This window comes from Mangifera indica, chromosome 16 (assembly GCF_011075055.1).
Source record: "Mangifera indica cultivar Alphonso chromosome 16, CATAS_Mindica_2.1, whole genome shotgun sequence".
NCBI classification, from domain to species: Eukaryota; Viridiplantae; Streptophyta; class Magnoliopsida; order Sapindales; family Anacardiaceae; genus Mangifera; species Mangifera indica.
Window position 1 is genome coordinate 2020201 of NC_058152.1, and position 26216 is coordinate 2046416.

General features: G+C 33.4%; 4 protein-coding genes across 7 annotated transcripts; 1 reads left to right on the forward strand and 3 right to left on the reverse strand.

Annotated features, from left to right (window-relative positions):
* The first annotated feature begins 543 nt into the window (after positions 1-543).
* LOC123198761 lies at positions 544-6036 on the forward strand. Of its 4 annotated transcripts, none has more exons than XM_044613525.1 (12): positions 544-932; positions 1024-1084; positions 1800-1872; positions 2373-2462; positions 2616-2732; positions 3215-3643; positions 3964-4349; positions 4480-4579; positions 4680-4739; positions 4815-4901; positions 5212-5340; positions 5526-6036. In XM_044613525.1, exons 2-12 carry the CDS (start codon positions 1041-1043, stop codon positions 5826-5828), a joined length of 1818 nt encoding a protein of 605 aa, XP_044469460.1. In that variant the 5' UTR covers positions 544-932; positions 1024-1040; the 3' UTR covers positions 5829-6036. The 4 variants fall into 4 exon arrangements, with proteins under 4 accessions (XP_044469460.1, XP_044469459.1, XP_044469458.1 ...); XM_044613524.1 differs by having other exon boundaries at positions 546-932; positions 1800-1878; XM_044613523.1 differs by lacking the exons at positions 544-932; positions 1024-1084 and having other exon boundaries at positions 1411-1872.
* Positions 6037-7014: 978 nt separating this feature from the next.
* On the reverse strand, positions 7015-7365 carry LOC123199550. Its single transcript, XM_044614584.1, has one exon. The coding sequence runs from the start codon at positions 7363-7365 to the stop codon at positions 7015-7017; it is 351 nt and encodes a 116-aa protein (XP_044470519.1).
* Positions 7366-13761: 6396 nt separating this feature from the next.
* On the reverse strand, positions 13762-14545 carry LOC123198914. The gene has a single exon (XM_044613721.1). The coding sequence runs from the start codon at positions 14475-14477 to the stop codon at positions 14007-14009; it is 471 nt and encodes a 156-aa protein (XP_044469656.1). The 5' UTR covers positions 14478-14545; the 3' UTR covers positions 13762-14006.
* Positions 14546-23762: 9217 nt separating this feature from the next.
* Positions 23763-26141, reverse strand: LOC123198561 (pentatricopeptide repeat-containing protein At2g22410, mitochondrial-like). Its single transcript, XM_044613257.1, has one exon. It carries the CDS (start codon positions 25853-25855, stop codon positions 23864-23866), a length of 1992 nt encoding a protein of 663 aa, XP_044469192.1. The 5' UTR covers positions 25856-26141; the 3' UTR covers positions 23763-23863.
* Between the last annotated feature and the right edge of the window lie 75 nt (positions 26142-26216).

Here is a 26216-nt window from a genome sequence, read left to right on the forward strand (position 1 = left end):
GCTTGCTAATTCAATTTTGCTTGCCTGCTTTGGATTGCAAATAGCAATGAAATGTACATCATAATGGCAAAGTGATTGCTTTCATGGGTAGTTTAAGTGAGAAATGAGTGAGATTTGAAGCTTGAAATTAAGAATTTAAATTTCCTTCTGATGATATTTCAAGGTGAAAAACAAAGTAAAATTCTTGGATATAATTAAAAGATCAAATTATTTTTAGGGTTCTGGTCAAAAGGTACACCAGAGACTAATACGAAGTAGTATAGCAATATAGGACTAAGGTGGAGGGGCGGTTAACAACTACCACCATTTGCTTCCCAACAAGAGAAGAAAATGTGGGAATTGGCCCTTTAAACGAACAATAAATAAATAAATAAATAAATAAATAAATATATATATATATATATATATATATATATATATATATATATATATATATATATATATCAGTTGTCATTGTTTATTTATCTTCCTCTGATTTGTCTGACTAGACACATGGTTGTCTGAAAATTGTCCACTTTCTGTACATGTTGACATTAAGGGGTCGACTTTCTTCTTCTTTTAAAGTCTTAAAGCCCACGGCCTGGTAATACTTCTTTTAATGCAAAAAGCTTTCCCTCATTACAAAAGCTATTACAGAATCATCACTTCAAAGCTCAATGGTCAAAAGCCTAAAGTCTAATCCCTTGTTAGACGGATTTGGTGGGTTTATGCAACTGTAGTACTTCTGTTTTGTTCAGACTCTTATGTTTGCAGATAATTATCTCTTTCTGGCCTCTACCTGCAACCTCTGGTCTGCTCCAAAGGAAGAAGACAAGTAAATATTAATTAGGAGCCTATAGAGTGATCCCTGTGAACCACATTAACTCTTCTGGGATACTTCTCTTTTTCATATTTTTTAAAATCCGACCTGTAATAGTCCTGGTTTTCTTCCAGTAAGTTGCTTCTCTTATTATTATTTTTAATTCATTGTTTTGTGAATGTGTGTTTCCTTTACTAAAAGTCCCTTGGGTTTGAAATTTGAAGGGAGCGGAAACAAGAAAATGCTGGGGCTGAGAGTGACTACAAGACACAAGCGTTCAAAGAGGTAGCCTTTTTTTTTTTTTTCTTTTCTTAGTTTGCAGCTATTCTTTTATCTGGTTTCAGTTTTTGCATATGTTCATCTGATAGTTTCCGAAATCCGGGAAGACTTCTGGGATGGGTTATTGTTCTAAATGGAAATTTGAGCAATTACAGCTACAGAGCCTACTGTATTGTGCGTTTTCTGAGAAACAACCAGGACAACACATATTGGCCCAGTCCCATTTATACTATTTCGGCTTTATTAACCAAATTTTTCTTTCAGTTATGAAGGATTTATGATTCAGTAGTTGCAAGAAAGAGCAATGAAGGGATTGCTTTTATATTATGGAAATGTTTTAATACAGGCTTCTAGGCATAACTACTGTGTGCTTTCTGCTCCTAATTTTTTTTATTTCTTTAAAAAAAAAATCTCTTTACTTTTTTCTGATGACGCTTGTAGTTAATTAATAATGGTTGGTGTTTTACTGTGTAAGTAATTGAGAAGCGTTTTGATGTGTTTTGGGGAAAACATGATAGCTAAGCTGACTATTGTTATTGGTGGGAGGTAATTGTAACTACCACTGTTTTGCTCTTCTTTGGTATGGAAACAAGTGACATTATAGTTTTGGCTTGTTGCAAAAATTTATGAAGCGGCCAAGGAGTGAAATGGCAGTCTTTATATCTTGTCTCTCCAAATTACGTCTATTGATTCTTTTGGGCTTTTTGTTTTGCCGTGGCAGCTTTCCTGATAAGAAAAGAGTTGAGGAAGATAGCTTAAGTAGTTCTCAAGAAGCATCACAACCAACAAAGCTGGTAAAGGTACCTCCTTTTTCCCTTTTTTCCTCTGTAACAATAAGTTATATTTTCTAAAGAACATTCGCAAACTTTCATCTTGAATACTGATTATCATGCTGTTTGTTTCAGTACCTGAGTTTTCTTTATCTTTTGTGAAGACATTGAGCACATTGTCAGCCAGATAATTGCCAAAATGATCTTAATTTATCCCTTTTCTTCTTTGCCAGATTCTTTTCTCTTGGTTATTGATGAGTGGTTTAGAATAGGAAACCAGTGGCATGAGTTATAAATTTAATTTGTTAGATTCAAATTACAATTATCTTTGATATTTACATAGTTGAATATGTAAAAGGATATGTATAATCAATCCCGGGAAACTGGGACATAAGAACTGGAGGAGTCGACTTGGGTACTCGTTAGTTTAATGCTAGTTTTACTGACTGAACATGATCCTAATTATCACCCTCTAGAATTAGTTCTGATGCAGCCTCCAAATGTCTTATACTTGTGTAATCCAGGACCAGGAGACACGGCAAATGATGGACCCTTCTAAAACCAAGAAGAAACAGCTGCCCAAAACAGAAGTGCACAATTGTTTGAAGCAAGAGGTATGTAACTAAACTTGCCATATTTATGTCATCTTTCAGATATATACATGGCACAAGTCCAACTTCGCCCAACTAGGTGTTGTCTCACTAAGAGGTTCCAACCAAAAACTTGTATGTTTTTAATTGATTATATGGTTTTCTAATTGTATGCAGATTCTACAGCTTGAGAAAAGACTACAAGATCAATTTCAGGTCCGTCGTTCTTTGGAACAAGCATTGGGTTATAGGACTTCTTCCCATGGTGATACAGATAAAATGTCAACGCCCAAGGTATCTTTTGGTTTTGATAGATTCTATCAGTAAATCTATTTTAGAACAATGCTATACATACCCATTTTTTAGTATACACATGATGTGTCATCATATGATTAAGTATTACTTTATCCTTAATTCAAAATCACCCAATCACTTGATGACACACGTTAAATATATACTCATTTGTGTACTCAAAGTAGATACATATAGTTTTATTATATATTTATAGAAGAAACTAGTAACTGCATTCACCCATATAATGTCTCTACTAAAATTTATGCAAGACCCTTGCTTTTTACATTTATACCACAACTGATGCTTTAATTGACCTATGCTTGTTTGATACCTTAAAGTTTAAGAGCCTTGCATCTAATTTTCATTTATGTTGCTGAAAAATTATTAGCATTTCCATTTCATCACTCTAGTTGCCATAGAATTTTACTTGCTGCTGCTCCTGGGGCTACATTTAATATTTCCTTTTTTTCTTCTAAATGTAGCCTGCCACAGAACTGATTAAAGAAATCGCAGTGTTAGAGTTGGAGGTTGTATATTTGGAACAATATCTTCTCTCATTGTATCGAAAGGCATTTGATCAACAAATTCCATGTATATCTCCTACTACTAAGGATGAAATATCAAGAGCACCTTTGGCTACCCCAAGGGGAAGATTTGTGAAAGATTCTGAGCCTGCTACCACACCTAAAAGAGAAATCCCTTCTATCCAATCTGGTTGTTATTTAGTTGACAGTCAGTGTAAAAAGTCCAATGGTATTGAAGCAGAAGATAAGCTATTAGAATCCGGTGTTCAGCGATGTCACTCCTCACTGTCACAACATTCTGCATTTCCTACTAGATCGTCCCCTCCAACAGAGTCTTTGGGTAGAGCTGTACGTGCTTGCCATTCACAACCATTATCCATGATGGAGGTAAATTTAGCACATACTCTATAATGTATTTTTATTTTTTATTTTTATTGTTCAGCTTCCCTGAACTGTCAATCACAATACAAGCTGTTCAAGCTTAAAACTTATTGTTTGCTATAAGCCTGAAAGCAAAGGTAATGTTGCCCTCTTCCCTCTCACAAGAAAAAAGTTCATTACAGCTTCCCCAAATGCTGTTTAATTTTCATATAATCCACTTACACTGCAAAGATACAGGACAAATGCTGTAGGGAAACTTACCAACTTTTATTTTATGGGAAGTTTTTACCTATTCTGAATTATGACTGTTAATGGATTTTCTACAGTATGCCCAGAATGCAACAAATATAATCAGTCTAGCAGAGCACCTTGGTACTCGCATTTCTGATCATGTGCCAGAGACACCAAACAAGCTGTCCGAGGATATGATCAAGTGCATGTCAGCCATATACAGCAAGCTTTCTGACCCACCAGTGACACAAAATGGGCTTTCGTCTCCTAATTCATCCATATCATCATTGGGTGCATTTTCTCCACAAGATCAGTGTGATATGTGGAATAATTCAACTTTTGATGTACAGCTAGACAATCCTTTCCATGTAGAAGGACTTCAAGAATTTAGTGGACCATATAGCACAATGATTGAAATCCCCTTGATCTACAGAGACAGTCAGAAGTTAGGTGATGTTGAACACTTACTTCAAAATTTCAGGTGAGTCCTCATGGCATTTGATTATTGAGATACCACTTGCAATGTATGCCCCTTGAGCAACATATATTTACATTTTACTTCTACTGTATTCCAGTTGTGGTATATGCTAATTTAGTTTATCATTTTACAGGTTGCTCATATCTCAATTGGAAGCTGTTGATCCTAGGAAGTTAAAACATGAGGAGAAGCTGGCATTCTGGATCAACATACATAATGCATTAATGATGCATGTAATGACCTTCTCCATAAAATCATTAAGTTGTTGACTCCTTTCTTTGTTTATGTTTCTGATATCAGAAGGAAGATTAAATAGTTTTTTGTTTTCAATAGGCATATTTGGCTTATGGGATTCCTCACAATAATGTAAAGAGACTCTTTCTCCTACTGAAGGTAAGACAAGCTTACTATTTTCACTTGATATAAAACAGTCCAGTGTATGTTTCCTTACACAGTTGTATCATCTAGGCTGCCTATAACATTGGGGGCCACACAATCAGTGCAGACACTATACAGAACTCTATTCTTGGATGCCGAATGTCTCGTCCTGGACAGGTAAATAGAAAGTCTAGTTTTCTCATTTTAAAGTTCCAGTTCATCCTTATTTTCTTTGTTTTACTTTTGTCTTCAATAAGTCAAACATATGATTTCTTCCCCGTTGTCTCCCCGAACACCCCATGAAGAAAATAGGGAAGGAAAACACATGAACGGTGTATTTAACTCTTCTGGACAAAACAATACTGTTATACTGGCTGTTCCAATTTGCCTAACAAACCACATTTAACTTGATGTTTGTAGTGTTGCTATCAAGCTTAATCCAACATCATGTTTGTATTGTAGCCAATAAAACTTTTTCTGCTTGCAGTGGATTCGCTTATTACTCTTGTCAAGAGGAAAATTCAAAACGGGAGACCAACGGCAAGCATATGCACTTGAGCATCCAGAACCACTATTGCACTTTGCTCTCAGCTCAGGAAACCATTCTGACCCTGCGGTAATTGACTATATACCCTTGTTTTATTTTTCATTTCATCAGGTTCTGCTATTAAAACTGGTCATAAATGCGCCATGGATTGCTACATCAAAGATCTATTTGTTTATAAACAAAATGCCTTGATATAATTACTGTGGTTTGTGTTTCCCAAACAAATTTGTATGAACCTTCTAAAATTATTTCAGGTTCGTGTGTACACACCCAAGAGAGTATATCAGGAGCTAGAAGCTGCAAAAGAAGAGTTTATCCGGGCTACCTTTGGTGTACACAAGGACCACAAAATTCTTCTACCAAAGATTGTGGAGTCATATGCAAAGGATTCGAGCTTATGTCCTGCTGGTATCATGGAGATGGTTCAACAGTCTTTGCCTGAACCTTTAAAGAGGAAAATAAAGAAATTTCAGGCGAGTAAATCCCGCAAGAGCATTGAATGGATCCCTCACAATTTCACATTTCGGTATCTGATATCTAAAGAGCTGCTGAGGTGATTGGTGCTTGAGCTCGCTGTTCCCTATTGTTAATTAAGATTTCTATATAGGAAGATTTGACACTTTTTTTCCTGTACAAAGTAGAATATGAAGCTGGAAATGGTAGGCCGATTAGAGCATGGGGCATTTTGTATTTATGTATGTAATCACCATTCTCGTATGTTACTAGCTAGATGAATTATCTATAAAATAATTGCCATTATGTTAATTTACAGAAGCCCTTCATTTTGTGATAGAACAACATGATAATATCCAAATTCTAATATTAAAGCAGAGCTTTGAATGATTGAAACATACATATTCAGTACTAAATTGCTTCTTGTGAATACAGTTGGTGTCATTGCTTTAGTCCGAAGAGATGGTTTCCTCGTAACAAAAAAAAAAAAAAATTGTGATGAGAAATCCCTCTTGAGTGGATCTCCCCGTTCAGTGCTATGCCAATCACACTGAGCAAGTCAAACTACAGGTTAATAATTAATCTTACAACCCTTATATTATATAAGTCAATGTTTAATCTTGATATTATGATTAATGCCACGGTTAAAATATCTTAATTCATGCGACAAACTCAGACGTCAATGGCGGTTGATTCTTCTTCCTAAGTCAATAAACTGTTAGAAATTTTTTGATGTAGGGTAATATTAATTATGATTTTGATTTAATAAAATCAGGTAATTAAATAGTCTAATATCAGTATACAGATGGGTTTAAGTGATCAATAAGAATAAGTTCAATATACTTAAAATTTATGATCAAGGTGGATAGTATAAATATGGGTTTTAAGGTTTATGAGACCTTGATGGGGGGTCAATTACCCTAATATAAATACACTAGGTCCTTACTCCAAAACATAATACAGTATAGTTTTTTCATTCAAAGCTGTTATTTAGAAAGGTTTACAGAGTAAAACACCAAGTCACATTGTGAGGTGGTTTCGATAGATAATTTCAAGTAATTTCAATAAGTTTTTCAGTTTCAAATTGTATAATGATCCAAGTATTTCTAAAACTCTTAAATTTAATTCAATATTTTATAATTTATACATAAATCTTAGGATTATAATTGGATGATTTATTTTAATCTATTCTAGGAAATAAATCTTACATGAACATGAACCAAGACTTTCTCAAACTACTCAAAAATAAGCTTTGAACTAGCAAATTAAGCAGGGAAGTCAACGCTGTCTTTAATTACCGAAAGCAGAGTTGGCTTTTATGGCAAGAGAACACATATCTTTCAGAGCAAGAAGCTTGTGGGCATGAGACAGTGGCAGGAGAAAGTAAATTTGACCCAGTTGGAGCTCTTCTTCTCCTGGCATTTGTGGCATGCAATTGTTCATGGACATGGCCTCAGAGCTGCAGAGAAAATGGTTGGGGTTCTGAGAGATGATGTTTCTGGCTGGGATTGGAGCCTTCAACTCTTCCACTCGACCGTCCATGTGGATGACCTTGGCTGTTGACGGCCATCTGACGCCATTATGATCTTCTCCTCCGCCTTTGATTTCATTTGCTCCTGGATATGAGGCACAAACACCCATTTCTTTGAAACTTCGAGTCAGGGAGATGAAGAAACGATCAGGTTTATGAGGCCTTTACTATTCACTTATATAATTCCTCAGATGGCATTACCAAGCCAAACTTGTATTGATATTGACATATTTTCTTTTATACAATCATTCTTATGATTGTCACCTTAATTATGTATTTATTTACGTATTTAAAAATATATATACATAATTTTATTATTATCCATAAATTAGTTTTATGAAAAGATGAAACACTAATAATAATAAAAAAATAGATGCAAAGAAGGAGTTTCTATCGATAACATTTCAATATTGAACTTTTAATTTATCTAATTAAATAGTTATGAAATCGATCATTTAACTTAACATTTTATTTGTTTAATATGATCAGTTTAGTTTTAAAAAGACAGTTAGACTTAATAAACCTAAGGTTAATGGATTTGGGATTTATCTACCTAGTATAGTTTGTACATCTTCAGAGAAATGATGAGACTCAAATGAACCTTAGGTTTCAGCTATTTGATATGGCTGAAATAACTCCAAAGGGACTATGCATCCTCAATGAGTCCCTTGGTTGAACTTGAAATAAAACCCTGGCATAATTATCAGTGACAGTGTTCAAGTCACAATCTCAGGCATCCTTCAATTCAATTCAATTCAATTTCGATTGGTGAGTTATCAAATCAGTTTGCCAGAAGTGCTCCATGTGCAGGGAAAAGTCCTTGTCCAAGAACAGAACAACAACTGTAGATAAGTCTCATCAAAAAAAAAAAAAAAGTTGGCCATTTCAATGAATTTTTGGACGCTGCAAATCTCACACCTCCTCTCATCCACATGAACTCTGCAATTTGCGTGCATTAGGAGGAACCTTGTAGCATCGATGCTTCTCTATCTTACCAAACGTGAATTATTTTTGTGGTTGGTTTTCTGTGCGATATTATTTGCATATACGCTGAATTACTTTTCCCATCCAAGTTTCGTCGAAATAACATTGCCCGCCTTTAAGTTTGAAAAATCAGCTCCTCTACCCATGAGCCAATTTGTGCAGTTAACATAAACGGTAGAAAAGTATTAAGGTAATTGACTATACACGAAAAATAAATTTACTTAGAATATCTTAAAACCCTTTAATTACTTTCTAAAATCATGGTTTAAATCTCTCTCACATCTATCCCCTTCAATACCATCATCGCTTAACCTCAAGTCTCTATTACCTCATTTTCCGTCTCTCTCATCCAACCTTGAACCTTCATCACCACCATCGATGTCTCCATCACCTAATACCCACTCTTCCCATCTCCAAACATGCAATCCTATACTTACAACACATCTATCTATGTTCATGTCTAACATTGCTTTCATCATCTTCAAGCTAAATACCAACACCATCTTCAATATCTGCTTCTTCACTACCACCACCATCATTTTCAACCCCAACTGTCCTACTACCACTACAACCATCACTAACACAAACTCTTATACCAACACCTCCACATTTAACATGTTCAATTGATCATGCAACTTTTTCATAAATACAAGTGTAGAATACATTCTGCATACATTCAAGAATTATTATTAGAATGGCTTGATTTGGAGGGTGTCTCCAAGAAACTACTACTAGTTATAAAACAAAAAATTCAGGAAATTGAGCTACCAAAGGAAAAAATATGGGAAGAAATGAGAATAAGATAAATGAACAGAGAAAATTGATGAAACTCAACTATTAAAGGGTGTTTTTATCTTTTTATAACATATACCGTTAAAGTTAATAAATTTCGGTATCTAATAAGTACTCATTTGAATATTAATAATAATACATGATCTTATAATTGAATAATTTTAAATTAAAATAAAATTATATTAAATCATATAATAAAATATTATTATTAATACACAAATTAATACTCTCATAATAGAGAAACATAATATTACTCTTTGGCCAAAGGACTATTTCTTACCCAAAGTACCCTCTTATCTCAAGTTTTCACCTCTTAACTTTGAAAATCTCATTTATCCACTCATAAATGGTTAAAGTTAACAAAACTCTAACCCCTTAAAATTTTATACCTCCCCCAAACCCTAAAAATTAATAATTTTTTCTATAGACCAAGTTTTAAAAAATGACATTTCTCCCCCTAGAGTTTAGTTTTCAAACTTCTGCGGCATCTCCTTTATCTTCCTCTAACGGTTACTTTCTCACCATCTCCCCTTCCAGTCGGTAGTCCTAAACCCAGCAAGAGATGATATTTCATTCAGGAAGACAATGAAGATGAGATCTCTCGTCTTTGTCAGGAAAAATAAACAATTTTATCTTTTCGATAAAAACTGATATCAATTGACACTATCTAAGCTTTCAAACAAGAGAAGTTTGATCGTCTGAAGGGGAGGAGGCATTGAGAGATATTCGTCGTTAGTTATGATGTCGGATTTGGTGTCGGGGATTTAGAAATTAACCCTTAAAAGGGAAAATGTAATTTTTTTAAATTGGGATTAGAAAAAAACTTTTAGTTTTTAAAGTTTAAAAAGAGAAAGAAAATTAAATTTTAGTTTATTTTTAATATTATAGATAAAATAATAATTTTATTTTTAAAATTATTAATTTTAATCATTTATATAAGTATTTAAGATTTTTAAAAGGCCAAACGACTATTTCCCACCCAAGGTTTGATGTTTTCTCAAAAGTCCCCCCTTTAACTATGGAAACACCAAACACCCACCCATGGCCGGTTAAATTTAACCAAACCCTAACGGTGGTAGGGGTAAAATCGTCATTTTTGCTATAATATTAAAAATAAACTAAAATAGAATCTAATTTTGCCCCCATAAACTTTAAAAACTAAAATTTTCCCCCAGCCTAAGTTTTAAAAAATGGCAGTTTCACCCTAGGGTTTGGTTTTGAAATCTTCGGCGATCGTTCCGACTCCATTGCCGACGGCCTCTCCCTCCCGAAGCAGCCTCTCCTTCCGGCGAATGTTTTCCTCCCATTTGGAGGATCGATCGACGTCGGCTTGGCCTTGGGAGACGAAGCCGACGCCGTCATCTTCATCTGGGAAGACGGTCGTTCTTCTGGGAAGACGATTGTCTTCCCAAACGAAGATGACGGCGTCGGCTTCGTCTGGGGAGACGAAGAACTTTGTCTTCCCCGACGAAGTTCTTCGTCTCCCAAGGCCAAGCCGATACCGATCGATCCTCCAAATGGGAGGAAAACATTCGCCGGAAGGAGAGGTTGCTTCGGGAGAGAGAGGTCGTCGGCAATGGAGTCGGAACGGTGGTCAGAGATTTCAAAACCAAACCCTAGGGTGAAACTGCTATTTTTTAAAACTTAAGCTGGGAAAAAATTTTAGTTTTTTAAGTTTAGGGGGGCAAAAGGAGATAAAATTTTTAGGCGTTAAGGTTTGATTAAATCTAACCGGCCATGGGTGGGTGTTTGGTGTTTCCATAGTTAAAGGGAGGACTTTTGAGAAAACATCAAACCTTTGGTGGGAAATAGTCGTTTGGCCTTTTTAAAATTAGAAAGTAAAAACTTGGGGTAAAGAGGGCATATTGGGTGGGAATATGTCCTTTGGCCTTACTCTTTTAATAATATAAATGGTTGACAGAGGCAAAAGAAAAATTGAACTTTGGAAGAATCATTGGAATAGTTTGGGCTAGTCGCCGTCTTTCTTCAATAAATATAACCATTTTTAAAGCGTACGTTGGGTCTGCTGCACAGCTGGATGAAGGGCTCCAGAATCCAAGCCATGCAGGCCACCAATAAATTTACAATCACAGGAAGGACAGATGCTTTAATTAGATTCGGCAGAGATAAACTCATCGGTCCAATATAATTGGCATATGAGCATTCCAAAGGTGAAAGCGATATTACAACAAAATAGAATGGCTTACAGAGCCTGATTTTGCATGAAAATGGAAATTTGGAATCCTCCTCCCCTCCCAAATAAGTGTCAGCATTGGTGGTGGCAGACAGCCAATCTTCTCTAAAAATTACAGCAAGAATCCAAAGTGCCTGCAACTTCTCTGTTTGAAGTACATTCGAATTCAATTTCGATATTTTATACTCACGAAAAAAAAAAAAAAACCTTACCCAAATAAATTTTATTTGTATAATTTTATATATAAATAATTATATATTATTATATAATTAAATATTATTTTATTTTTAATTTTTAATTATTTAATTATATAATAAAATATTATTATTTATATACATAAAACTATTCATTATATTTATAACTTCTTTAGAATGAAAATAGAAATATGAAGAGATTAAAAAAAAAAAGAAAAAAATGTAGAAAACCGCAAAGTCGGAAAACTTATAAATTTAAAAGATATAAAAGTTTATTTATAAATACTAAATTTCATGAAAAAGAGACAACTTGCATTTTTTTTAGAAAAATGATACGATATAATAAATTTTGAATAATATTATATATATATATTTTTAGTATATAATTTAAACACAAATAATATATTATTATGTTATTAGATATTATTTTATCTTTTATATAAAATCATCAAATCGTATGATAACATATTATCTATGTAAACAATTTTTTTATCAAAAATATATATACATAGTTTTATTAATAACTTTTTAGTTTCAATAAGATAGGCATTTAATCAATTAGGTCATAAATAGACAAATAAATAAACAATGTATATCAAACCTAATAAAGCTAATTTTTTGAGTGTTTGTTAATGGTTAAAGAACCCACAAATTGAGAGAAGATGAGTTATAACAGGTCAGAAAGAAAGAAGTTTCATACATAAAAAAAGAGATGAGATGAAATCAAAGTTGGGGTTCAAAATTGTGATAAAAAATGAAATATGAAATCGATTTTAATCAATTAAACATTTCTTTTTCTAAAACACATTTTGATTTTTTTATATTTTTAAAATACCCTGAAAGTATTTTATACCAATTTTGAAACGTTTCGAAAACTATGTGTTTCTTTGCTTACGAGCCTATAGCATTCAAAGCTGCTCTTGCTCAAAAAATTAACTGAGAGCCAGTACATCAAACTAAAGTACCAACTATCGGTATAATTGATCTCGAATTCAATTGTCGAATTAAATAATTTAAGATAAACTTATTCAAATTAAGTTGTAAAATTGATTTGAACCGAATCACGTGTAAATTTATTTATCCATATCCATATCTTAATTAAAATAATTAGTAGTAATTAGGTAGGTCAAAGGATGAAACTCCACACCCGTAATTTGATTTGTTATGAAGCATTTGGCAATGAAAAAACAGTCAACGTGTGAAGTCTCAATCAACAGGTGGACTCATTGTACTGCAACAGCTGTCTACATTGAAGCTCTGCGATTCAATGCTGGAGAGAAAAAGAAAAGGTGCGAAGTTTAAATGCTGGAGAGAAAAAGAGCCGACATCAAAGTTAAGGTTTGAAATTGTTATTAGGAGTAAACTATGAAATTAATTTTTAATTAATTAAAAAAAAATAAGGAAACAAATTTTGAATTTTTTTTATATTTCCATAATGCTATCGAAATGTTTCGGAAATACAGAAACACACCACTGTCCATCATAGTGGTAAACTGTATAAACATATGATCACATTGAAGACATTGGAGCTAAAAGAAGGTGGCCTATCAAAATCCTCGCAGCGTAAACAAATTTCTCCCTTTCCAGCCGTTCGAAATCAGACAAAAACCACTAAGGCACAACACAGATATATGGAATGAAATAATAATACAACTTCCCAAGTCACAGTCACGTTCACGTTTGTTACAGCCTTTTCATGTCTTTCCTCCAGGCAACTTGTGTCCGGGCAAACAAATGCAGCAAAATATTCTTTTGCCCCTACAAACGAATTGTTGGTAACTTGGCTTGGCAACTGACCTAGAGTTGGATCCGAATTAAATTAATTCGATCTTGAAAGTTGGTTAGACTTGATTCTAATTTGCACAAAAATATTCGTTTCGTTTTTTAAATCAAACCAAACTCAAGTTAAAAGGTATTTGACTCAGTTCAATTTAAATTTATATGTCAAATCAATAGTTCAAATTTACGATCCAGTTTACTTTAAATTTATAGTTTAAATCTGTAATTCAAATTTTTATTTTAATTTGACTCAAATCAGTAATTTTACCTATTATTTAGATAAAATGATATTATTTTATTAATAAGTAACAAATTCAATTCACGAATTCAAACTGTTAATACAAACCATATATTTAAGCTAAATCAACCATAAATTCAAACCGAATTTAAATTAAAAAATTTGATACATCATTTTTTCAATAAACTTATAATTAAATTTAAACCAAACTATTTTTTACTTCAATCGCATACAAACCGAATGTGGTAACTTTGACTGACAAAAGTGTCTCCGGCTGATTCCAATATATATATGTATATGTACATATAAAAGTTGAAAATTAAAGTGAATAAAGTAATATGGGTAATTATTTATACATGATTCTCAACAACCCATTTAGGGGTAAAATTGTAACACGACCCTCACATGGTTGAGACCCAAATGAAATCTAAACTCCGACCTCTTCATCACATCACCGAACAGAATTCCGGCGTAATAAGCCCTAGATCGTTAAATATTTACAATTTTTTTCTCTAAAATACCCTTCTTGTTTCAGGTATTGCTTTAACAGACTTGCTTTCTACCATATCCCTATTCAGGTATAGCACTCAACATTGCCGTAAACTTTCTCCTTCCTCCTCTCTTTAATCGGGCCCCGGAACCACTCTGATCGGAGGTAACCTTCCGGGTAGAAGTATCACCGGAAAACTTTACCGGACACACCGACTTTTTGCGGCACCCGCATTTATCACTACTCTTCATTAATGCGGCGCTGGCTTTCACCGCTAATGCGGCCATTTCTTCAGCCTGAAGTGGGTAATGTAATTTACTTAACGGTAAAGCAAAGTAGAGCTGACCAGGCTGCAGTTCTTCGTCGTCGCTAATGGCTGAAACGACGTCATCAAAGTCCATTTCATCGGAGTTGCAAATAAACGAAGCAGGGTACTTTTGCAACACGTAAGAAGCCTTAACTGGGTACGAGAACTCCTGCAATCTTCCATCTTGTAGAATGATCTTCGCGGTGGCGACATGTGTTGAGTCACAGGAGCTGCAAATACCCATTGGCTAATGAAATGAAGAAGAGAAAGAGAGAGATAAAAGGATGTTTAACTTAAGTCTGAAGCTTCGATTTGGAAGATGACAGAGTGAACTTGGCCTTGAATATATAGGGAAGAGAGAAAGCCTCGTGGATTGCACCTTATTGCCACGTCATATTTGTCGTTTTCTCTGGTTTTGGCTCTTTCTTAATTGATCAAGAGCAGAGCTAGCCAGCCTGTAAGTTGGTGGTGACAGGTTGTATTTGTCCCTCACCTTTAACCCTCGTTTCAACATTTTATTACGTTCTCTGCCACTCCGGCTTTCAATCCCTAGGCCCAATTTACTTGATTCCTCTGATGACTTAAAAAAAAGGCCAAACTACTATTTCCCACCAAAAAGTGTGTTGTAATGACAAATTTTCACCCTTTAACTATGAAAACATCAAATATTTACCTATGACCAACTAAAAATAACGGTGGTAAAGGTAAAATCATCATTTTCTCTATAATATTAAAAAATAAACTAAAATATAATTTATTTTTACCCCCCTAAACTTTGAAAACTAAAATTTTCTCCTAGCCTAAGTTTTAAAAAATGACAGTTTCACTCTAAGGTTTGGTTTTGAAATCTCCGACGACATCTCCGGCTCCATTGCCGACGGCCTCTCCTTTCCGAAATATCCTCTCCTTCCGGAGATCTCTTTCCTTCCATTTGGAGGGCCGATCAACGTCAGAGACGCCTTGAGAGACGAAGAACTTCGTCGGGGAAGACGAAGTCGTCGTCTTTGTCTGGGAAGACCATCATCTTCTCAGAAGAAGACCTCTGGGAAGACGACCGTCTTCCCAGACGAAGACGACGACTTCGGCTTCGGCTTCGGCTTCGTCTTCGTCTTTCCCGACGAAGTTCTTCGTCTCTCAAGGCGTCTCTGAAGTTGATCGACCCTCCAAATGGGAGGAAAAAGATCGCCGAAAGGAGAGGATGCTTCGGGAGGGAGAGGTCGTCGACAATGGAGCTGGAGAGGTCGCTAGAGATTTCAAAACCAAACCCTAGGGTGAAACTGCCATTTTTTAAAACTTAGGCTGAGGAAAAATTTTAGTTTTTAAAATTTAGGGGGGGGAAAAGAGATAAATTTTTAGGCGTTAGGGTTTTTTTAAATTTAACTGGTCATGGGTGGGTATTTGGTGTTTCCATAATTAAATGGTGGAAACTTATCATTACAGCATACCTTAGGTGGGAAATAGTTGTTTGGCCTAAAAAAAAATTAGTACTTGTTAGTAGCAAGAGTTCGGACAATAAAGATTATTAGGTAATATAATTTTTATTATTTATATTATCTTATTTTATTTATTAAAAATAAAAAATTATGATAATTTTTTATTATTAATAATAATATAGTAAATAACATATGCAATAATTTAATTACTATCTTCACTTTGGGGGCGTTTGGTTTGGGTAATATTTGATTACTAAAATAGAAAGATTACCTTGAAGATATATTACTTAGAAGATTATTGGGTATATATGATTACTATGTTTGATAAAATTTGATAGGTATAAATAATTATTGTGTTTGCTTAAAGGTAATAAAAAATTACTAGTAAATTATTATAATTTACTTAAATGACTTTGAATATAATTATTTTTAAATATTTTTTATATTATTTGTTATATTAATTAAAAATAAATTTATTTTTATCTCAACAAATTAATAAATAATAATTTTTCTATAATAAACTCAAGATTACCCCAATAATCTTTAAATACCTAAGGTAAAAGTGGTAATCAGATTACCACTTATATTACCTGACACGTCAGCATTGGTAATAGAAGATTAATGTAATCTTTTATTACTGACAAACCAAACAAGGGAATAAATGATAGATTACCAAGGTAATTTTAAAAACTCTCAACCAAACGCACCCTTTAAGTATTAAAAGATTACCAAAATAATCGTAATTTTATTATAATTATATTGTTATTTATTAATTTTTTAAGATAAAACTAACTTTATTTTTAATTAATATATTAAATAATATAAAAATATTTTAAAATAATTATATCCAAAGATGTTTAAGTAAAATAATTTATTAGTATTCTTTTATTATTTCTAACCAAATACAATAATTATTTATAACTATTCATTTTTATCAAATTTTATCAAATATAGTAATAATTTATACTCAGTAATCCTTGAAGTAATCTATCTTTAAGATAATCTTTTAATTTTAGTAATAAAATATTATCAAAATCAAATGTTTATTTAAATATTATTTTTTCAATCTAGTGGTATAAAACTATGAGGCAAGTAAAAACTAGTCAAAGTGTATGAACCTGAACAAGATTGATTTGAATTTGACTCAAATAAAATATGTCTAGGTTGAGTTTAAGTTATTACAAATTGGTATATAGTATTGTTAGAGGTTTATCGATGAAGTACACAATATCATCAAAAATATGAATAATATCGTCAAAGAGAAATAAACTAAGTTTAAATTAAATTATCAAATTAAAACTCTAATTCAAATTCAATTCATTAAAACTAACTGTGGATTTGAATTCGAACAAGTTTGACTCAAAATCCACCCCTATTTGAGTGTAGATAATAAGATTCAATATAACAAAGGTGGGTGTAGTTGTAGTTCTCGCGAAGCTCTATAAATCTTTGAAAGATTTGTTCTCGCAAAGTTGTGTCAAGTCTCCATTGTTTCCCTTTTTGGTCAGTTGCCCTAACCAAAATTCTTTGCAATGCACTACTAGGTGAGGCCAAATTCTTAAGAAAAATTCCAACATACTCCACCTTTGTTACCATTTACATCATCATCCATATCCGTATCCATATTCAACCTCAATGATTAACCCTATATTGGCCAAATTCGAATGGTTGTTATTATTTAGTTCTTTTTATTTCCCTTCTTTTGATGTTGGATGAGGAGTTTTTGAGCAACAAATATGATAACTAGAGGATTCATCGATTGGGTCAATAAGGGGGCGTTTGGTTCAAATTATTGAAGATTACCTTAGTAATCTATCTTTTATTCCCTTGTTTGGTTTGTCAGTAATAAAATATTACAGTAATCTTTTATTACCAATGCTGACGTGACAGGTAATATAGGTGGTAATCTGATTACCACCTTCACCTTAGATATTTAAAAATTACCAATATAATCTTGATTTTATTATAATTATATTATTATTTATTAATTTTTTGAGATAAAAATAAATTTATTTTTAATTAATATGACAAATAATATAAAAATATTTAAAAATAATTATATTCAAGGGCATTTAAGTAAAATAATTTATTAATAATCTTTTATTATCTTTAACCAAACACAATAATTATTTATACCTACCAAATTTTATCAAACATAGTAATCATTTATATCAAGTAATCTTTTAAGTAATCTATCTTCAAGGTAATCTTTCTATTTTGGTAATAGAATATTACCCAAACCAAACGTCCCATAAAATGAACATATGATGACGAAATAGAAAGAGACAAAGACATTATTGAAGTTTGAACTTTTTCTTGGAATTCTTGTTTAGGTTTTTGGGGATTGGAAAGAGGGAATGTAATGGTTTGATATACTATTCATGAAGTTTATACGGTATAATCTTGATGGCAAAAAAGGAGAAGCAAGGTGAGAGATGACATGAGAAATGAGATCAAACATTACATAAATTTAGTTAGTATATGATCAATTTCATAGTTTCAATTTAAGTTGTAACGCGATAGTTTGTATGCCAAAGAACTGGTATGGGAAGAACGAGGTAATTTTATTAAGTGATGGAAAGATGAGATGATGACACGTGGTAGGAGAAGACAAATGGGTAAGCTGAATTTTCATTATTAGTGCAAGATATATTTGTAATTTTAATAAAAATAAGGGAAAAATGAATACTTAAAATTCATATTAAAAATTACAAACAATTTTGTAATTTTTTTTTAAAAGGAAAAACTAATAATTTACACTGAAATTAAACGATTTTAATTAACCCTATGAGAATATTAATTCCATCATGTTCTACACTTAACAAATGCTTCACAAATTTGTCTTGTATTGTATCTCCATTGCAACTACTGTCTCTGAGCTTTATGGTTTTACCAGCCTAAGGTTATAGATGTAATAAATAAGAAAGAGAGGGGCAAATGAATAGGAAGAAAGAGAAAGTGAATAAATAAAGAATAGAGAAACGTGTTTATGCATGAGAGAGGAAGGAGCTTCGTTGCAAAGCAAGAGAAAAGACACGTGGAAGAAAATGTTCTTGGAAAAAGTAAACCCAAACAATCCGACAAGGGATGGCGTAAGCCTATCTGGCCCATCTGCCTCTGCCTCTGCCTCTCCCACCCATTCTCATTTCTGCACTCCCCTTGTATCCCGCCCATGTATGTACCCTTCGAACTTCGGCCGCGCGTCTTTTTTGATGGCCAAAGGACTAGGTTGTTTTTTCAAGATTCTCTCTATTAACTTTAAAAATTTTATTTACTCACTTATAAATAATTAAAATTAATAATTTTAAAAATAAAATTATAATTTAATTTTCTCTCTTAAATTATAAAAACTAATAATTTCTCTCAATCCAAATTTTAAAAAATAGTATTTTTCCTTTAAGATTTTCAATTTTTTGACACAATTTCTTCCTCTTTGGTGACTTCCAGACGACGCCTCTTTCTCTCCGGTATGGTCTTCTTCCAATGGCTCTCTTGGGAGTGGTCATTGACGAAGACGAGGTCTTCATCGACGACCACTCTTAGGAGAGCTATTAGAAGAAGACCGCGTCAGAAAGACGACTCGTCTTCGTTGACAACCACTCCTAGGAGAGCCCCTAGAAGAAGACCGCATCGGAGAGGAATAGGCGTCGCCTGGAGGTCATTGGAGAAGAAGAAACGAACCAGAAAATTGAATCTAAAAATTGGAAACCTTAGGGGAAAAATGTTGTTTTTTAAAACTCGGATTGAAGTGAAATTATTAGTTTTTAGAGCTTAGGAGAAAAATGATATAATTAACGGACTCAGTTAATTTTAACAGCCCATGAATGGGTAAATAAGATTTTCAAAGTTAACAAAGAAAAACTTGGGAAATACGCATACTTCAGGTGAGAAATAGTCCTTTGGCCCTTTTTTATTTTCGAACTTATTGTCAAATTTTTAGCATGTGTAGAGAAATGGCGTATGTCAGATTTTAGTCGTCTCTGTCTCATTTTTATTGGAAAATCTCCTCATAATTTGAAGAGAGGTGAGCCAAAGATTCAGTTTTTTGATCGATTTATTATCTCTACTATGAACGATTTCGCATTATAAACTCATTAAATAATCCGATATATCACTAACTTTTTCAATCAAAATCGTCCACATTGCAAGCATTTCTCTCATAATCACCAAGCGCATACTTCGATTCTACTTATTTTAGTAATAAACTTGTCCATTCTTTAATGGCAGATTCCAAACTTACAGTGCAAGGAAATACTTGAACGTAGAGCAAGAAAGGAGATGCATTGTACTGTATATTGGCAACTTCGGAAGCACTGATTTACACAGTGCTTCTGTTTAGGAGGTCTAATATTTGTTATATCTTGTTGGGTGGCTTGCTGGTTGGATTAATAATTGGGCACGGAGGCTGTTATGGCAGTCCCACTCATGGCAGTTTATGTGTGAAGCTTCTTCAGCTCTTCCTTTAACCCACATGCAAAAATTTAAGCATACCCCATCATCATTTCTTTGGCAAAAAGACATAGCCGAATGCCTTTTCAATTCTTTATTGATATATTCCTTTTTCAGCTGAAAAGGTTTTCTTCACAATTATATTAACTTATCACTCACTTTATTTCACTCTCCCCTTCCAGGAAAGTGATTCCAAGATGCTATTAACTTATTGATTAGTTAAATATGTTTATAAATTGTCATTAAATTATTTAATTAATCAAAATTGTTAATAAAGGGCATAAAAGAAATATTACCTGTAAACATTTAACCCAACCCAATGCTAATCATTGTTTAGTAAGTTGACAAGGTCGGTCATCTTGCCTCGCAACTTCCACATTCAATGGCTTTGCTCATGACAATAATTCATAATCTTTGACTATTCAAAGCATTCGAGCGATGACATTATTTATTAGGGCCTAAATTATATTAGCTTTGAGAAAACAAACACAGTTGGCAAAGCAGAAAGAAAACCCCACCAACCAACAAAACTACATTACTCTTACTATTATGTTGCGTTGAGCCCCCTAAACACACACTATTCTAAATTATTTGGACTAGATTTCTTGCAGATTTCAGTGTTTGAGGGTCAGATGTAAGAATTTCAAATATAAGGTATAAGACTTGAATCTCACATTAAAAAGTATGAGTTTTAGTATAAAGTTTATATAATTTTAGGCTCTTTTAATTTTAAAAACTAGTTTTTTATATATAATTCTCCGAAAATCTATATCATTTAATATCAAAATTTTCATCATGTTTATAGTATCTTTAAATTATATTGTGAGATTTATTTTGCATAAATTGAGTAAAATAAATTAATTAATCTTAATTCTAAGATCTATGCATAAAATATAAAATACTAAATTAAATTAAGGTTAGAGGAATACCTATATCGCATGCAATTTGAATCCATCTATTAAGATTACCTATCAAGATTATCTTTCGACATAACTTGGTTTTCTATTCTAGAAATCTTTCTAAATGATAACTTTTACTGAGTAAGTTATACTGTAGGTTTTGAAGTAGAGATCTAGTCAATATATAGTAGATTAATTGACCGTCCATCAAAGTTTAATAACTTCAACACCCAAATTTATGTTGTTTACCCATATCATAACTTTTAAATATATTGAACTTATATTTATTGATCACTCAAATTTATTTGTAAACTAATATTAAACACATTTATGCTGGCCTTTGTCATTGCCTTGAAGCTTCCTCCCTTACTGGGTCCTCAACTCAACGTCGCTTTCGGAAATTCTCAATGCTCAAATGATTGCACAACATTTATGCTTAGAGCAAATCAATGCTCTCATTATGCAAGCCATAAAGGTATTTTTGTGTTCATGAATCAGTACATTATATGCCCAACAGCTAAAACGTTGCTTTAATTATGCCATACAGAAGCAAACAATTTTGTTTTATGTCATAAGTTCAAGCTCATTTAAATCATCTCTGATTATAGAAGTATCAACATATCTAATTATAAAATTGATCAGAATTTGATCTTCTTAGTTTCTTCTTATCCTCAGAAAGATTTGGCACTACTAATTAATTTCAGTATTAGTTCAATGGCTTGCACATTCTTCTTCATTGGCAGTACTTAAAACTTCTTTTTTCCAGTAAGATTCTTTAATTTTGTTTCATAAAAGTTTCTCTACAAGAACCTGGACAAACTTGAAAGGTCCACTTAGCGGACTCAAGTTCATCTGGGCAATTTTCTGTCCTCACAACAGTTCAGACTCCAGGTGAGAAACATGCGTACAAATATATTTGAAATGAAGTTGTTCATAGTGCAATTTCTGCAGAAAAAATAACTAATGAAAACGGAAACGTAGAAATGAAAATGTTGAAATGTATTTTCCAAAAAATTATAAGATACAGAAACATGGTAAACATATAAATATGAAAAGTATAAAGATTTTTCATAAACACAATATTTTATGAAAAAATACAACCACCTATATTTCTTTAAAAAGAAATAGTAAAATATTTTTTGGTTATAATAAAAATAAGTTGTGTACTCAATTAATTTGTTCTATCAATCGACAATTAAATAAATAGTATATATCAAACATAATAAAACCAATTTTTCAAACATTCACCGACAATTAGAAAAACTGTAAATAGAAAAAAGATGAGTTTTAACATGTCGAAATTGAGAGAAACTTCAAATGCTGGAGAAGAGACAAAATCAGAGTAAGGGTTCAAAATTATGAAGATGAGTGAAATATGAAATCAATTAAAAAAGAAGAAAAAGAAATGTGTTTCTGGAAAAGAAACACGTTTTAATGTTTTTATATTTCTGAAATACCTATGAAACATTTCATACCAGTTTTGGGATATTTCAAAAATGCAGAACCAGGTGAGTGTATGTGCTTCCTAGAAACAGAAATCTTAGTAAAAATGAAAATTCCGTGTTCTCAACAAAAATCTTACTTTGCCTTCAATTGAAGAAAACTTACATAGCTGGCTTGAAAAGGGTTTTCCCATCCATAAGTTTCACACTTATTGCCAGTAGTTTCAAGCCCTGCCCTTTCTTCAAAATTGTTTGCTGTTGGCCAGTTGGCGCCTTACGGTTTACATTGTCTTTTCCTTATACAATTTTTTGGAAGTTATAATCAAGTACTCGATATAAGATGCACCTAAGCATTGACATGCCTCATAAATTTTGGCCTTCACTGAAGATTCTTTGGCTCCAGCTGTGGCACAGCAAAGGCCTGCCCCTCCATGATTCTCTGCAATAAGAGATCCCAGTACAATCATTTCATTGGTTGTAAATTTAAGTGATTGGCATAGTACAGCCTTCTCAATAAAAGATGTATGCTTGGGTATAGTAGTTAGACAATATGTAAGGAATTCATAATTTTAGTTCTTCTCTTATTGTTTTCTCTCTATAAACAAAACATGCTTGTATTTAGCTAAGTTTAGAGTTGAATGAGGTTTATGACCTGACTGAAGCTACTCATGGAGTTGGCAATTCAATCTGCAAAACTAGATCTTCAATCTGTCTCTCCTTGAATAGGAATGAGATTCTTTTGTAAAGATGAGGTCGAGGATAATTAAAATCTCATCAAGTGGAGATGGGATAGAGCAAGGATGGGGATAAATATTTATCTAACCCGTCCCCTCCCTAGCTCATCTCCTTCTCAGTTTGTCCCTTCCTTATATATTCTCTAAACCTTTACGTATTGAATTTTTCTTAAAAGTTTTGAATTATTATAAATATATCATAACACCTAATAAATATTTCATTATTATTCTAATGAGAATGGGGAGGCAAAATGGAAATTTGTCCTGGTGGCGAGGAGACGGAAATTCCCCATCATCTTCATATTAGAGACAAGAAATGGTTTTTCTTACAAGAATAGAGACAGGGATTGGTATTTAACCTCTATCTGCCCTGTTGCCAAACTAAGATATTTTCTTATTTATAGAAGATCTATTCCATACTTCAGGAGCTACTACTGAAGGAAAATGGAATTAGATTGGTATTTGGCTTGGCTTGTAACGAAGACTAGCGATGGGTGAATTGTGTTTTATGGTTGTTCTTGTTTTAAATAAATATACTGTTCTCATGAGAAAAGGCATTTTTGGTTTCCTAATGAAATTCTAAAATATTTCCTTCCAAGAAACAGAAACTAGTATAACAAGAGGTGAAGATCATCCTTTAAAACATACAAAACAATACATATTTGACCTAGATCTATCTTTCCTCTGAGTCCAAAGATGCACCAAAATAGTTGCATGCATAACCAATAGATTTCAAATCATCTGTCAATTGATCAAGCATGGAAAATATATTACTTGACTCTTCATGTCTCTTGTCATCAACCATGAACTCGTGAACACAGCCCTCAATTTCAATGAAACTAATTGCTTTACACTTCATGATCCCACAGTCGTTCATTAGTTTCCGAATATTCTTCACATCTTCCCATCTTTGCGATTCACTGAATAAGTTTGCTATAAGTACATAAAGCCCTGAACTATTTGGCTCTAATTCCAGAAGCTGCTTTAGAATTAGCTTCCCAATTTCTACATTGCAATGGGTTCTACAGGCACCGAGCAAAGCACCCCAAATGACAACATCAGGCTTCATTGGCATTCGTCCTATTAGCCTAACCGCTTCTTCTAAGAATCCACCTCGACCAAGTAGATCAACCATACAAGCATAATGCTGAATTTCAGGTGAAACACCGTAAACAGATTTCATTCTATCAAAGTAATATTTGCCAATGTCTACAAGCCCACTGTGACTACAAGCAGAAAGTAATCCCATGAAGGTGATCTCATCAGGTCGCCAGATCCTACCACCTAGCATCTCTTCAAAGAGATTAACCCCTTTTAATCCATAACCATGCAATGCTACAGCTCCAATAATTACATTCCAAGAAACTAAATTCTTTTCAGGCATCTCACTAAAGATGTCCAAAGCTCTTCCTGCAAAACCACATTTTGCATACATGTCAATAAGGGCATTACATAGAGTAACACTAGGTATTGTATCATTATTGTAAATGTAATTGTGAACTTTCTTTCCCATGACTAAATCACCAATCTGACTACAGGCTGAAAGAACACAAACGAGGGTGGTTTCATCGGCTTCGACTCCCAAATCAGACATCTCATGGAAGAGATTAAGAGCATCCTTGCAGTGACCTTCTCGAATGTAACAGGAAATCATGGAATTCCATGAAACCACATTCTTTTCAGGCATCCGGTCAAAAACATCCCTAGCAGAGTTGACAAGCTGATGTTTAGCAAATGCAGTAACCATGGAAGTCCAAGAAACCACATTTTTGTAAGACATCCGCTCAAATACTGTTTGAGCTGAATGCAAATCCCCACACTTAGCATACATATCTAAAAGCGCATTTCTTACAATTACATCAATCTCAACCCCAGTAACTACCATATAAAGATGTAGATACCTCCCTAAATCTAGATCACAACTTTGTGAGCAAACAGAAAGCAAATTAACTAAGCTAATCTCATCAAGCTCCAAACCCAAATCTCTCATCTCTTTGAACAACAAAAAAGCTTCTTTGCAGCAACTCATTTTAGAATATCCACCAATCATCGAATTCCATGAGACCAAAGTCCTCTGGGGAATTTCATCAAACACTTTCCTAGCGCATAAAATTAATCCACAAGCAACATACACATAAATAAGTGCATTTTGCACATAAACTTGAGATCCAATGCCTTGTTTAAAACTATGACCATGGACAGCCACAGCAACCCAATACGCTGATACACTAGCGCATGCTTTTAGAACAAATGGAAGAGTAAACTCATTGGGACCAAGGCCCATATATGTCATTTCACGGTACAATAAAATAGCTTTTATTGGGTTGTCACCAGTTGAGTAACCCCTTATCAAGCTATTGTACATAAATTTATTGGGTTCAGTTATTCGGTCGAATACGAGCCGGGCATATTCGAGATTTCCGTTGTTACTTACAGCACAAAAGGAGATTAGCTTCCCAAGTGTGAGGATCTGATTGGTAGGGCCCTGAAGAATGATTTGGGCATGAATTTGTTTGATTTGGTTCATTGAGGTACATTTCTCTAGATGAAAATGGAGGGTTTCGTGATTTGCAGACTTGAATTTGTGTAGAGATTGAAAATGAAAACAGCAGAGGGCTTGTTTAAAACGGGAACCAACAGTCAAATTTCTGAGAGGTAAAACCATGAAACTGAATTTTGAATCTTAAGCTACGCTCTCCAGCCCTTTTATGCCTTGAATCAAATGAGGGCACGCCGTACAATGAACCGCACAAACGGCTTCGATGCTGTCGCTCTCGCCAATTCATAATCCCGATGATAATATATACAACTACAATTTACATATTTTTGTGTTCAAACGAAAATAGCCAAAAATTCTTGAACTTATTACTTTGCCGACACGTTCTCTGGACCTCAATTTGTGCCCACAATCTAGACCCACAGATGAAAATGCATTCTTTCGAATATTCTTCTTTCTGTATTATGACCCAATGAGTTACAGTTGGTGGTGGGTCATTTCTCACCATTTTTTCTTTTTGTTTCCCATT